This window comes from Cynocephalus volans, chromosome 7 (genome assembly GCF_027409185.1).
Source record: "Cynocephalus volans isolate mCynVol1 chromosome 7, mCynVol1.pri, whole genome shotgun sequence".
NCBI lineage: Eukaryota > Metazoa > Chordata > Mammalia > Dermoptera > Cynocephalidae > Cynocephalus > Cynocephalus volans.
Genome location: NC_084466.1, coordinates 141258529 through 141271460, shown reverse-complemented (window position 1 = coordinate 141271460; position 12932 = coordinate 141258529). Strand labels below are relative to the sequence as shown.

General features: G+C 33.8%; 1 protein-coding gene across 5 annotated transcripts in view; it reads right to left on the bottom strand.

Annotated features, from left to right (window-relative positions):
* The window catches only part of SHOC2 (SHOC2 leucine rich repeat scaffold protein), a 91869-nt gene that overhangs the window by 40086 nt on the left and 38851 nt on the right, over positions 1 to 12932 (bottom strand). For all 5 annotated transcript variants that reach the window (XM_063103525.1, XM_063103523.1, XM_063103522.1 and 2 more), the window contains one exon: positions 10726 to 11669. In XM_063103525.1, the coding sequence (XP_062959595.1) occupies positions 10726 to 11428 (703 nt within the window). In that variant the 5' untranslated portion in view covers positions 11429 to 11669. The remainder of the gene's footprint in view (positions 1 to 10725; positions 11670 to 12932) is intronic.

Below are 12932 nucleotides of genomic sequence, written 5' to 3'. Positions count from 1 at the left end.
AAAAACAGACATGGTGTAATGATAAAAGTCACCTCATCAGAAAAAAAAAAAAAAAAATCCTAAAAATATATGTAACTCATAACAAAGTTTCCATATGTAAGAATGAAACATTAATAACACTAATGGGAGAAAGACAAATCCACTGTTACAGGTGTATGTTTCAACACTCATTTCTCTATAATTAAAGGAAAAAGTAGAGAGGAAATCAACAGGAGCACAGAAGATATAAATAACGTTATCAACCAGCTTGACCTTCCTGATATTTATACAATGCTCCAAAAAAACACAACAGCAGCATACAGTCTTTTCAACTACATTTAGAACCCTTACCCAAGACAGACCATATTTTATAAATCAAAAGAAAAAAAAAATCTGAAAGCTTTTCTCAAATACTTGGAAATTGAACAATTCACTTTTACATTATCCATGGATCACAGAAAAAATAACAAGGAATATTTAGAAAATATTTTGAACTGAATTATAACAAGAACACAACATATCAAACTTCATGTGCTGCTGCTGAGAAAGGGACATTTATAGCTATCATTCTTATATAATGAGAACAATAAAGGCCTAACATCAAAGAGCGTATTAAACCTAAAATAAGAAATAAGCAAAATAAGAAAATTTAAAAAAATTAAAATCATAGAAAAAAGTAGTAAACCAAAAGCAGGTTAAAAAAAAAAAAATCAATAAAATTGATACACCTTTAGCCAGAATGATCAAGCAAAGAGAGAAGACCTGCATTACTAATATTAGGAATCAAAAAGGGACATCACTCTATTACAGATATTAAAAGAATAATAAAAAATATTATGAACAAATTTAAGCCAATAAATTCAACAAATTCTATAAAATAGACAAAATGCCTTGACAGATTCAAACTACAAAACTTTGATCGAGAAAAAAATAGAAAAACTGAATAATTCTATTAAATAAACTGAATTAGTAATTTAAAACTTGCCCACAAAGAACAGCCTGGTCCCAGATTGCATAACTGATGAAATCTGCTAAATATTCAGACAGGAAATAATACTAATGCTACACAAACTCTTCTAGAATATAAGAGGAAAGAACATGTTCCAACACATTCTATGATATGAAGCCAGAATTACCCTGATACCAAACCATTACAAAAAAATAAAAAGGAAAAGGAAAGAAAATTACAGATCAATATCCATGATGAATATAGTTGCAAAAATCCTTAACATTTTAGTAGATTAAATTCAGCAATATATAAAAAGGTCCTATTAAAAAGTATCTAGTAGGCACTCAAAGATTGGTAAATGAATAATTTAGGTTTGTTTCATAGGTTGTGAACTTCCCTACAATATTAATTGACTTAACATAAGGATGCTTATATATATATTTTGTGCTTATATTTTAAAAATAACTCTTGCTCTTAAACATTTAGGGATATTTTTCAAAATCACATCAAACCTTACTAAAATACATTCATAAAACTATATAATTAACAAGAGCTGGAAATACTTGTCACACAAATTTGAACAGATTTAGAGGTCAGAATTTATACCATTATTTTAATTTGTCTTAAAGGCTTAATTCTCTCCTTCACTGTAAAGAAGACTTCTGGGGCTCTTCAAAGCAAGTGCTTCTGCAACCAAAAGACATGGACAACAGTGACACGGACAACTATATCCCTTCGAATGGGTAACATGCTGTCTTAGGGTACAATGACTGCCCTCTTCCCCACATCTCAGCAGTACAGAAAGTCCAATGTCTTTGATCCTATCAAGTCCTTCCAAAATGGCTCAAGTGCTATTTCTGAGTTCTCTTATTGCCTCCTTTAGCATTAAAGATAACTTCTCAAGGTTTTTGTTGTTTAGTGGAAGACCTGACAATTTGATAACAATAAACTAAGTTAACAGTTCATTTCCAGGTCTCTAAGGTTTCCTGCTGATTTCCAGTCAAAAGAAGTTATTTATTAACAACTATGAATTCCCTTTACTGATTTCCCTTTCTTGCTAAAGTAAGTTACTCATTAGCCTTTATACAAAATACTCAAATTAATACTGTTACCTGCACCGTGAAAGCGATTGTATCACTCCTAGCAGTGCGGGGAGAATTTCAAAAGTTTTAGGGATTAAGGGTTACAATTTGAATTAATACTGAAAATATTACTAAAAATAATACTGAAATATGATTATAATGCTTTAATAGTAAAATACTGAAAATACTATAAAATAATAGTTATAATACTCTAATACTAAATATAATACTAAAATAATAAAAATAGGTAATGGTGTTAGACTTCATTAAATTTACTTTAAGCCATAAATAAATTTAATTTAACTTAAATTAAATTGAATAAATTAAATTTATTCAAAACCTACCATTTTTAGTGTCTAAAGAATTCACAGAAAAATTACATATTAGAAGGAGTTAAACTAAATCTCTTAGTTTACTCAGATTCTGTTCATTGGGATTTTATATAGATAGATATTGATTATATTTACACTCATATGCTGGTTACATACAATACTTGACATAAAATATAACACTGAAATATTGCAGAATATTATATACTTGATTTTATTTTCAATAAATGTTCCTGGGTCAAATGGGGAAAATAATTGTTGATTCTAATTTTTCACGTCTGAATGCCTTAAGAGTTGTTTTTTAAATGGGGAAAAATGATCTGGGTTCTCAAACAGCACATACTTTAATGTATTACATCACTCCCCTAAGCAAAAAGGATTATTTTGACAATTAGACCCACATGAAATTGTACACTGTGTAAATATGTAGCATTTTATCATACAATGTAAGAATAATAGGTTTTTAAAAATATTCCATCTAACTTATCTGTTTTTATAAAGAATAATAAGGGAGAAACTTTAAAGAAAGAGAAGAAATCCAACATTAGCCCATACTTAATCAAGGAAAAGAAATTGCATGAATATTAGTAAGAGACAAGGATGGAGTTTATCTCCAGTTTCAAAGAGCAACCACTTTCTTCCCAGAAAAATAAAATCCTTTAAAACTTCATTGTCCAGCGTTCTAAACAGATTAATTATTCAAACTTCCTACCTGATGAACCCCACACCAATCCACCTGGGAAAAAGAAGAATACACAAAAGCATATTTTTAACAGGAAACTCAAAGGAAGCAATCAGTGAAGAAATTTTTTAAAAATCGTTATTCCCTGTTTTCCTTCTGAAAACATGGTAACTTGAATATCTTGATATAGAGTGAAGAGTCTGACTCAAGGTTAAAAATGGGAAAAGGAGGAATGGGAGGATAAATGCAACACCGCTTTTTAAAAGAAAGCAATGACTGAGGTTTCAATCTGTCTATCTCAAATGAAAAGACAGGACATTTATTTTATGACTATTTGTCCATGCCTCATCAAACAACAGGAGAAATGGCTATTACCAAAAAGACAGAAAACAACAAATGCTGACAAGGATTTGGAGAAGGAGGTTGTTGGTGGGAATATAAATTAGTACAGCCATTATGTAAAACAGTATTGCGGTTTCTCAAGCAACTACGAATAGAACCACCATATGATCTAGCAATCCCACTACTGGATATATATCCAAAGGAAAGGAAATCAACATGTCGGAGGGATACTGGCACTCCCATGTTTTTTGCAGCTCTTTTCACAACAGCCAAGATTTGGAACCAGCTTACATGTCCATCAACAGATGACTGAATAAAGTAAACGTGGTATATATATACCATGGAATACTACTGAGACATAAAAAAGAATGAAATTCTGCCACTCACAACAACATGGATGAGCTTGGAAAAATTATGTTAAATAAAATAAGCCAGGTGCAGAAAGAGAAATACCACATATTCTTTCACTCATATGTGGAAGCTAAAAAAGTTGATCTCACAGAAATAGAGAGTAGAAGAGAGACTAGTAAGAGACTAGAGACTAGTGGTACTAGAGACTGGTAAGGGAAGGTGTATAGGAGGATGGGGAGAAGGTGGTCAACGGATACAAAATTATAGAGAGATGGGAAGAACAAGATCTTCCACAGCAATATGGGACACTGCAGTCAACAACAAAACACTGTCTACTTCAAGCAGCTAGTTGAGAGGATTCTGAATGTCCCCAATACAAAGAAGTGACAAATGTTTAAAGTGATGGTTTGTCTAAATACCCCAATATGATGATTGCACACTGTATAATTGTACCCAAATATGATATTGTACTCTATAAATATATACAAGTTACCAGGAGTCAATTAAGAAAAAATAAATTTAAAAGAGAAAAGAAAAAAAAAAAGAACTAGAGAGTAGAATAGTGGTTACCAGAGGCTGGGGAGAGGAGATAGGAAAAGGTTGGTAAAAGGACACAAAGTTACAAAGTTAGAGTTAGACAGGAAGAATAAGTTCTGGTACTCTAGGGTGACTATAGCTGATAATAGTGTATTGTATATTTCACATAGCCAGAAAAAATGATCTGGAATATTATAATCACAAAGAAATGATAAATGTTTAGATGACAGATATGTTAATCACTCTGTTTGGATCATTATACAATATATGCATGCATGGAAACAACAAATCGTACTCCATAAAAATGTACAATTAATTTTTTTTTAAATTAACAACAAATCTATAAGCCATCATGGAAATGCAAATCAAAACCACAGTGAGATACCAATTCATACACATAAAATGGCTAAAATAAAAATGATAGTTAATAACAATGATGTTGAAGATGCAGGAAAATTAGAACCCTTACACACTACTGATAGGAATGTAAAACGCTGCAGCCACTTTGGAAAACTACAGGTTGAGTATCCCTTATCCGAAAGCTTGAGACCAGAAGTGTTTCAGATTTGGGAGTTTTCTGGATTTTGGAATATGTGCATACACATAATGAGATATCTTGGGATGCGACCGAAGTCTAAACACGAAATACATTTATGTTTCATATACACATTACACACTCAGCCTGAAGGTAATTTTATACAATATTTTAAAATAATTTTGTACCTCAAACAAAGTTTGTATACACTGACCCATCAGAAAGCAAAGGTGTCACTCAGCCATCCATGTGGACAATCTGTATTCATTTGGCATCACCATCATTCTTGGCTCTGAATTCATATGCTACTGATAAGCAATCATTTTCTTACACTTATTCACACAAAAGCACGTAACAGTAAAAAACATGACATACCATTAGTTCAGTGAAAAAAGCATGTGTTCAGGGTCACTAAGCAGCATGGTAGCATCACCAGAATACCTGTATCAGCTGTTAAACAACAGCAACATCAAACAGCAGGCTTTCAGTCTCCACCTATGATGCTGTTAAAATGTACACTGCATTTTATTTTATTTTTTTTTTAGGTGAGAAGAAACATCAGACGCAGTTGAGGGACAAGGAACTAGGTCCTCTAGGGATGAAGAAGCGTTCTGCTGGAATAAAATAAAAATATTTTCTCCAGAGTCATCTCCCTCACTAAAAGTTTTTGTCTTGAAATTCTCTCTCTGATTTTATAAACTGACATGATTTCTTGTTCTGTTACAAATGTATATTTCCTTAGTCCCTCTATAAGCCTATCACACATTTTTATCATGTCATCTATAGGCACTTTTTCTGCAGTGTTAATGTCATTTTGTCATCACTATTACAAGTTGAGTATCCCTCTCCTGAAATGCTAGGGACCAGAGGTGTGGAATTTTCCACTTGTGGCATCATGTTGAGGCTCAAAACGGTTCTAATTTTGAAGGATTTTGGATTTTCAGATTAGGGATGCTCAACCTGTGGTAGTTCTTCAAAAGATTAAAATAGTTACTACATGACTCAATGATTCTACTACTAGGTGTATACCCAAGAGAAATGAAAACAAATGTCCACACAAAAATTTGCACACAAGTGTTTATAGTAAACTGTATTAATAATAGTCAAAAGTAGAAACAAGCCAAATGCCAAACAACTGAGGAATGGATATATAAACGTGGTATGTTCATATAACGGAACAGTATTAAGCAACAGGAAGGAATGAAGTACTTAAACATGCTACAACCTGGGTAAGCCTTGAAAATTATACTAAGAGAAGCCAGTCACAAAAGACCACATATCGTAAGATACCATCTAAATAAAATTTTCAGAATCACAAATCTATAGAGATAGAAAATAGATTAATGTTTGCCTAGGGCTAAAGAGTTGGGAGAAAATAAGAGTGACTGCTTAAGGGTACAGAACTTCTTTTTGGGTAATAAAAATATTCTAAAATTGTTTGTGATGGTTACACAACTCCTTAAACATACTAAAAACCACTGAATTTTATACTTTAAATGTCTGATTGTATGGAATGTGTATTATATTTCAATTAAGCTATTAACCACCCCCCTCTAGTGCAATGGCTTTCAACTGAAGCTACACACAAAATAACACAGCTTGATCTTTAAAAGTACAGATCCATATGAATTTTAGGATTGTTTTTTCTATTTCTGTGAAGAATGTAATTGGTATTTTGATGGGGATTGTACTGAATCTGTAGATCACTTTGGGTAGTACGGACATTTTCACAATGTTAATTCTTCCAATCTATGAACAAGGAATGTCTTTCCATCTTTTGGTGTCCTCTTTAATTTCTTTCGGCAGAATTTTGTAGTTCTTATTGTAGAGATCATTTACCTCTTTTGTTAAATTTATTCCTAGGTTATTTTATTCTTTTGGTAGCTACTGTAAATGAGCTTGCTTTATTGATTTCTTTTTCTGCTTGTTCATTGTTGGTATATAGGAATGCTACTGATTTTTGTGTATTGATTTTGTATCCTGCAACTTTACTGAATTTGTTTATGAGCTCTAGAAGTTTTTTGGTAGACGTTATGGGTTTTTCTATATATAGGATCATATCATCTATGAACAGTGACAAATTGACTTTGTCTTCTCCAATTTGGATGCCCTTTAGTTCTTTATCTTTCCTAATTGTTCAATTCTAAAATTAATATGGAACAACAAAATACCCAGAATAGCCAAAATACTCCTGAGCAAAAAATAAATAAATAAATAAAAGTGGTGGCATTACACTACCTAAACTTCAAACTATACTACAAAGCTATAGTAACCAAAACAGCATGGTCCTGGCATAAAAACAGACATATGGACCAATGGAACAGAACAGAGAACCCAGAAATCAACCCAGGTACTTACAGCCAACTGATCTTTGACAAAGGCACCAAGAACATATATTGGGGAAAGAATAGCCTCTTCAGTAAATGGTGGGGGGAAAACTGGATATCCTTGTGTAGATAAATGAATCTAGACCTATTCCTCTCACCATATACCAAAATTGACTCAAAATTTATTAAAGACTTAAGTGTAAGACCTGAAACTATAAATCTCCTAGGAAAAAAACATAAGAAAAACACTTCAGGACATAGGATTGGGCAAAGACTTTATGAATAAGACCCCAAAAGCACAAGCAACAAAAGAAAAAATAAACGGGATTATATCAAACCAAAAAGCTTCTGCACAGCAAAAGAACAATCATCAGAGTGAAAAGACAACTTACTGAATGGGAGAAAATATTTGAAAAACATCCATCCAACAAGGGGTCAATATCAAAGATCTCACACAATTACACACTAAAAAAACAAATAATTCAATTAAAAAATGGGCAAAGGAGCTGAACAGACATTTTTCAAAGGAAGACATACAAATGGACAACAGGTACATGAAAAACTGTTCAACATCACTAATCATCAGGGAAATGCATATCAAAACTACACTGAGATATCATCTCATCCAGCTAGACTGGTTACTATCAAAAAGACCAAGAATAACAAATGCTGATGAGGATGTGGAGAAAAGAGAACTCTTCTTCACTGCTGGTAGAACTGTAAATTAGTACAGCCATTATGGAAAACAGTATGGAGGTTCTCAAACAACTACAGATTGAACTACCATATGATCCAGCAACCCCACTTCTGGGATACACCCAAAGGAATGGAAATCATCATGTCGAAGGGATACCTGCACTCCCACATTCATCACACCTCTATTTACAATAGCCAGGAGTTGGAACCAACCTAAATGTCCACTGACAGATGGCTAGTATATATACACAATGGAATACTACTCAGCCATAAAAAAGAAAGAAACATTTGCGGCAACATGGATGAGCTTGGAGAAAATTATGTTAAGCGAAATAACCCAGGCACACAAAGAGAAATACTGCATGTCCTCACTCATAAGTGGTAGGGGAGGGGAGGGGAGGGGAGGGGAGGAGAGGAAAGAGAAAAGGGAAGAGGGAAGGGAAGGGAAAGGAAAGAGAGGGGAGAGAGGACAGAAGGGAAGGAGGGAAGGTAGGGGAGGGAAGGTAGGGGAGGGAGGGGGAAGGGAGGGAGGAAGGGAGGGGGAAGGGAGGGGGGAAGGGAGGGGGAAGGGAGGGGGGAAGGGAGGGGGAAGGGAGGGGGGAAGGGAGGGGGAAGGGAGGGGGAAGGGAGGGGGGAAGAAAGGAAATGAAGGAAGGAAAGAAAGAAAAACAGACCACAATAAGACACTGAACTTCCAGAAGGAGAGAATACACCTACAGTTAGTTACTAGAGGTGGGAAAGGGGGAGGAGGGGAGGGGGGTTAGGGAGCAATTGGGTAAGGAACACAAAGAGTAATTACGATTTGCTATGATGAATATGTTAATAATATTGATTTGATCATCACATACTGTACACAAATACTGATAGTCAACTCCGTACCCCATAAATATGTATAATCAAAAACAAAAAAAAAATTTCTGAAACTTTAAAAAAAATATAAACAAACAAACAAATAAATAAATAAAAGTACAGGGAGGGGTCAAGATGGCAGAATACTCAGTTCCTTGTGTTGCTCTCTCCCACAGGGCGACCAATTTGCAGCTTTTGAGGAGCAGCAACGGAGGACCCGAGGTCTGTGCTGGAAAGGACAGGAGCCGCCTGTCGCGGGACCCCAATTCAGGCTGCTCCCCATTTCCTAAAGAGACTTTGGAGCTTTGGAGCTTTGGGGACCACACACCCCAAGGCAAAAGATTAGGTAGCCACAAATATAAATCATTTAATTATATGAAACATGCCAATTAAAAAATACATTCACTTTTTAGCAAAAATGCTATATCTATATGCTCAAGAACAAACTGAAGTAAGGTTTGTCCCAGGTTTAAAATCCTGTGAAATAATTCCTTGCTTAAGAAATGTATGTTCTTAATTCCCAGGTAATTTGATACATCACTATGGAAACAAATCCTTAAAGAGAGAATCATGAATTAAAGCTAACCTTTTAGAACTGAGTACGACACATACACAAAACAACAAGAACAAAGGCAGGAAATAACATTTTGTATTTCTATATAGAAATTGAGCATTTCTTTCTCCAACAGCCTATAATTCCAACAGCCAACAGCCTACAATGAGCCATACATGCAGGCCTAATTTTGACTGAATCATTCAACTACCACATTCCTATCTGAAGACACAGAATGGAGCGTTTCCACCCAAAAATTCTTGAAAATATTTTAATATCTCATGAGTGAGTCACACTGTGTAAGTACAGTACATTGAGAAAAGTAATCATGGACTTTCTAAATACATTTCATTAAACTAAAAGTAAGATTTTAAGTATCTAGTTAGAGTTAAATGTAATGGAACATCATACCTAAAATTTAAACCACACCTTTTTCAAAGCTAAACAAAATTTTAAAACACCCACAAAATATCATATCCCTGAAAACCTGCAGTCTAAAATCAGAAAGTTTCCTTTACCACCCAGTATAAGACCAATGCTCAAAGCAACGATATATTAAAATGAATCTTTGTTTTAATCAGAAATCAACTGCCTTTAATACAAAAACTTCCCTCAAAGTTTCATAATCAACATTCTATGATTTTAAAAAATCTTATAAAAAGGGTTCACAAAGGCAATACCCTTATCAATTTCTCAAAATTGATGTTAATGGATTACTATATTCCAAATGTTTCAAATTTTTTTCCCCTAATTAAAAATATCAGGACAACTAATTTCTTTTTACTGACTTGTTCACACAACTATAATTTTTATTTTTTCTCCTACTACCATTCTTTTAAAAACATTGTCTTTGTTGCAGTACAATTTAGATTTATGTACAAGACTGGAATGAAATCTACCCAAAATGCTAACAGTTGCATTTACTACAGGTGACAACTTCTACATTTCCGTATTCTTAGATTACTTTTAATAAACATATAAGTACTTTCAAAATGAAAAATATTTTTTTTCTATTTTCTTATATGATTGCTCATTCACAAGGTTCTGATATGTCAACCTTTTTTGGTAAATTAGATAGAAAGTGATGTGAATTTAAACAAACGTTTTTAGATAAAGATAGGAAAGCCAGAAAATGGGAAAATGTAGCCTTAATATATCTAATTATTATACAGAGAGATACTAAAAATAGGTGGCAATAACTTAAAAATTAGGCAAACGTATTTTCTTTTTCTTCAAATTCACTTTTTCTCCAATGAAAATTAATGAAGATTAGGTTTGTGTGAAAAAGGCATAATTACAAGAATTTTCTTACTTTCTTAAGTCTATAAAATAATCTCAAGCCATGTACTATCAATATTGCTACAAACTGGGCAATTAAGGTAAACTGTAGAGAAGACAGAATTAGAAACAAGCTATTTTCAGCCAAGTATCAGGTATTTTCTAACATGGAAAAGCACTCAAAAAAATAATTTAGGGTAACATATATTACAAATAATAATAACCCAAGGACTTACCAATTTCAGCAGGTAGTTGTTTGATTTTGTTCTCTCGAATGCTAAGCATGCTGAGTTTTGACAGGTTTTTGATGTCCTTTTCCACAGTAGTTATACGATTAAAGCGAAGGTATAGGGTGGTGAGAGAATCTAGCCTGTACACCACTGAAGGGATTTCTCTCAGTTTATTATGCCGTAAATCAAGCATCCGCAGCTTCTTCAAGTTATCAAGAGAGTCAGGCAAACTGGTAAGTGAATTTTCACTTAGAGCCAGTGTCATGAGATTTATTAGACAGCCTACTTCTGCTGGGAGGGACTGCAATTTGTTACTATATAAATAAAGTTCTGTTAATTGAGTCAACTCTTTGATTGATGATGGCAATATGTGTATAGACCTCTTGGATAAGTCCAAACGCATTGAATTCTCTTCCCGGCATTTGTTGAGCTCTTTAATCACCTCTGCATTGCTGGATTTTTTTCTAGTCCCAGGTGCTGGATTTGGCCGTTTGATCGTATTGTCAACTGAAAAAGCCACACCTGGTTGGGCAGCACTAGAGTCCTTCTTTCCATCTTTGGCATCTTTCCCTTTGGTCTTAGATTCTTTTTCTTTGCTCTCTTTCCCAAAACCTCCGGAGGCTTTTGCCTCCTTTTCCCTTTCCTTGGCTGATGGGACTTTGGGATCTTTTTCTTTAGAGTCTTTTTCTTTTCCTAAACTACTACTCATGGTGACTCAAACTTGGACAAAAACTACATGAACTCCTTTTAATTCTATTTGCCAGTAAAAGGAATTCAAGGATGAAGAGACAAAGATCCTACGCAATCAAAAAGGTGTTGGCTTGAAGAAGTAATCAGCATGGAGTAACATCCATCTGTTACATGTTGGATCTAAAAGTACTATGCCCATTTCCGATAACTCATTCCAGCTGGTAAAACGTTGCTGGTCAACGAGTAACTCATTAGAATTCCTGAAATGTAATACAGAGAGATTAAATTAGTTTTGATTATAATTCACATTAAATAGACTCTGAAAAACAATCTCATTGCAGAGTTTGCCATTTTCCTATGATTCAATACAGTAAATATTTATTAAACACCCTTTATTTATGTAAGGTCCTTGACAACTACAAAAATTCATAAGGCAGGATCTGCCTTTAAGAAAGTTGCAAATCTGGGGGCTGGCCCATGGCTCACTTGGGAGAGCATGGTGCTGACAACACCAAGTCAAGGGTTAAGATCCCCTTACCAGTCATCTTTAAAAAAAAAAAAAAAAAGGAAAATTGCAATCTAATAGGAAGAGGTGAGAAAAGAATACAAATTACTATAGTACACAACTTTATAAGAGCTACAAAGTGGGAGAAATCACAGCAGCAGCTAAGGTTTATTAAGTGCTTTGTAAGTACATGTACTATTCTAAGTTCACAAATACTAATTCATTTAATATATATAACAACCCTATGACGTAAATTGTTTTCCCCATTTTATACAGAGACGCTTAAGCACAGAAATATTTTTAAGTAACTTTGTAATCTTGAAAAAGTGACAGAGCCAAGATTCCAAATTAGGTAGTATGTATCCACAGCCTATGTCCCTAACCACTACAGTAAAACTGCTCTATCTACTACTAATTGCCAGATACCTTTAAAAAATAAAAAGGATTTCAAAGGTGATGATGATCGAATGGAGAGCAGTCTGGCAAAAGAACAAAATGAAATATGTATGAAAAACAACAAATAGTTCAGGGGAAAAGGGCATTAAGGAACCTGTACTTCAATAAGCATTCTTAGCTGATTCTAATGCAGATAGATCTGGGGACCACCTTTGAGAAACAGTAACAAAGAGCAATCTCCAATAATGTCTATGTTCTAGGGACTGGAAAAGTGAGAAAGACCAATGGCACAGGGTTCTTAAAAGTAGAAAAAGTTCACTGGTATAATGACTGGCCAAAAAGATCCACAAAGGCTGAAAAGATGAGTAAAATCTTTGTGGAAGGAATCAGTACTCTTTAAACATTTTGAAATTTAAAATTAATAATTATTTTGTGACTCCATTGTTAATTCTATATAAATAACTGATAGCTATTTAGTACTAGAGCTTAAAGATTAAAGACAAAGTGATAACATTTTACTTGATTAGCTTTAAGAGGTTAAAAAATTTATTAAAATTTTATCAAACCACCACAAGGATTTGATAGTCTAAGTGCACGGGACTGTGTTAAGAATTTCTTTTTG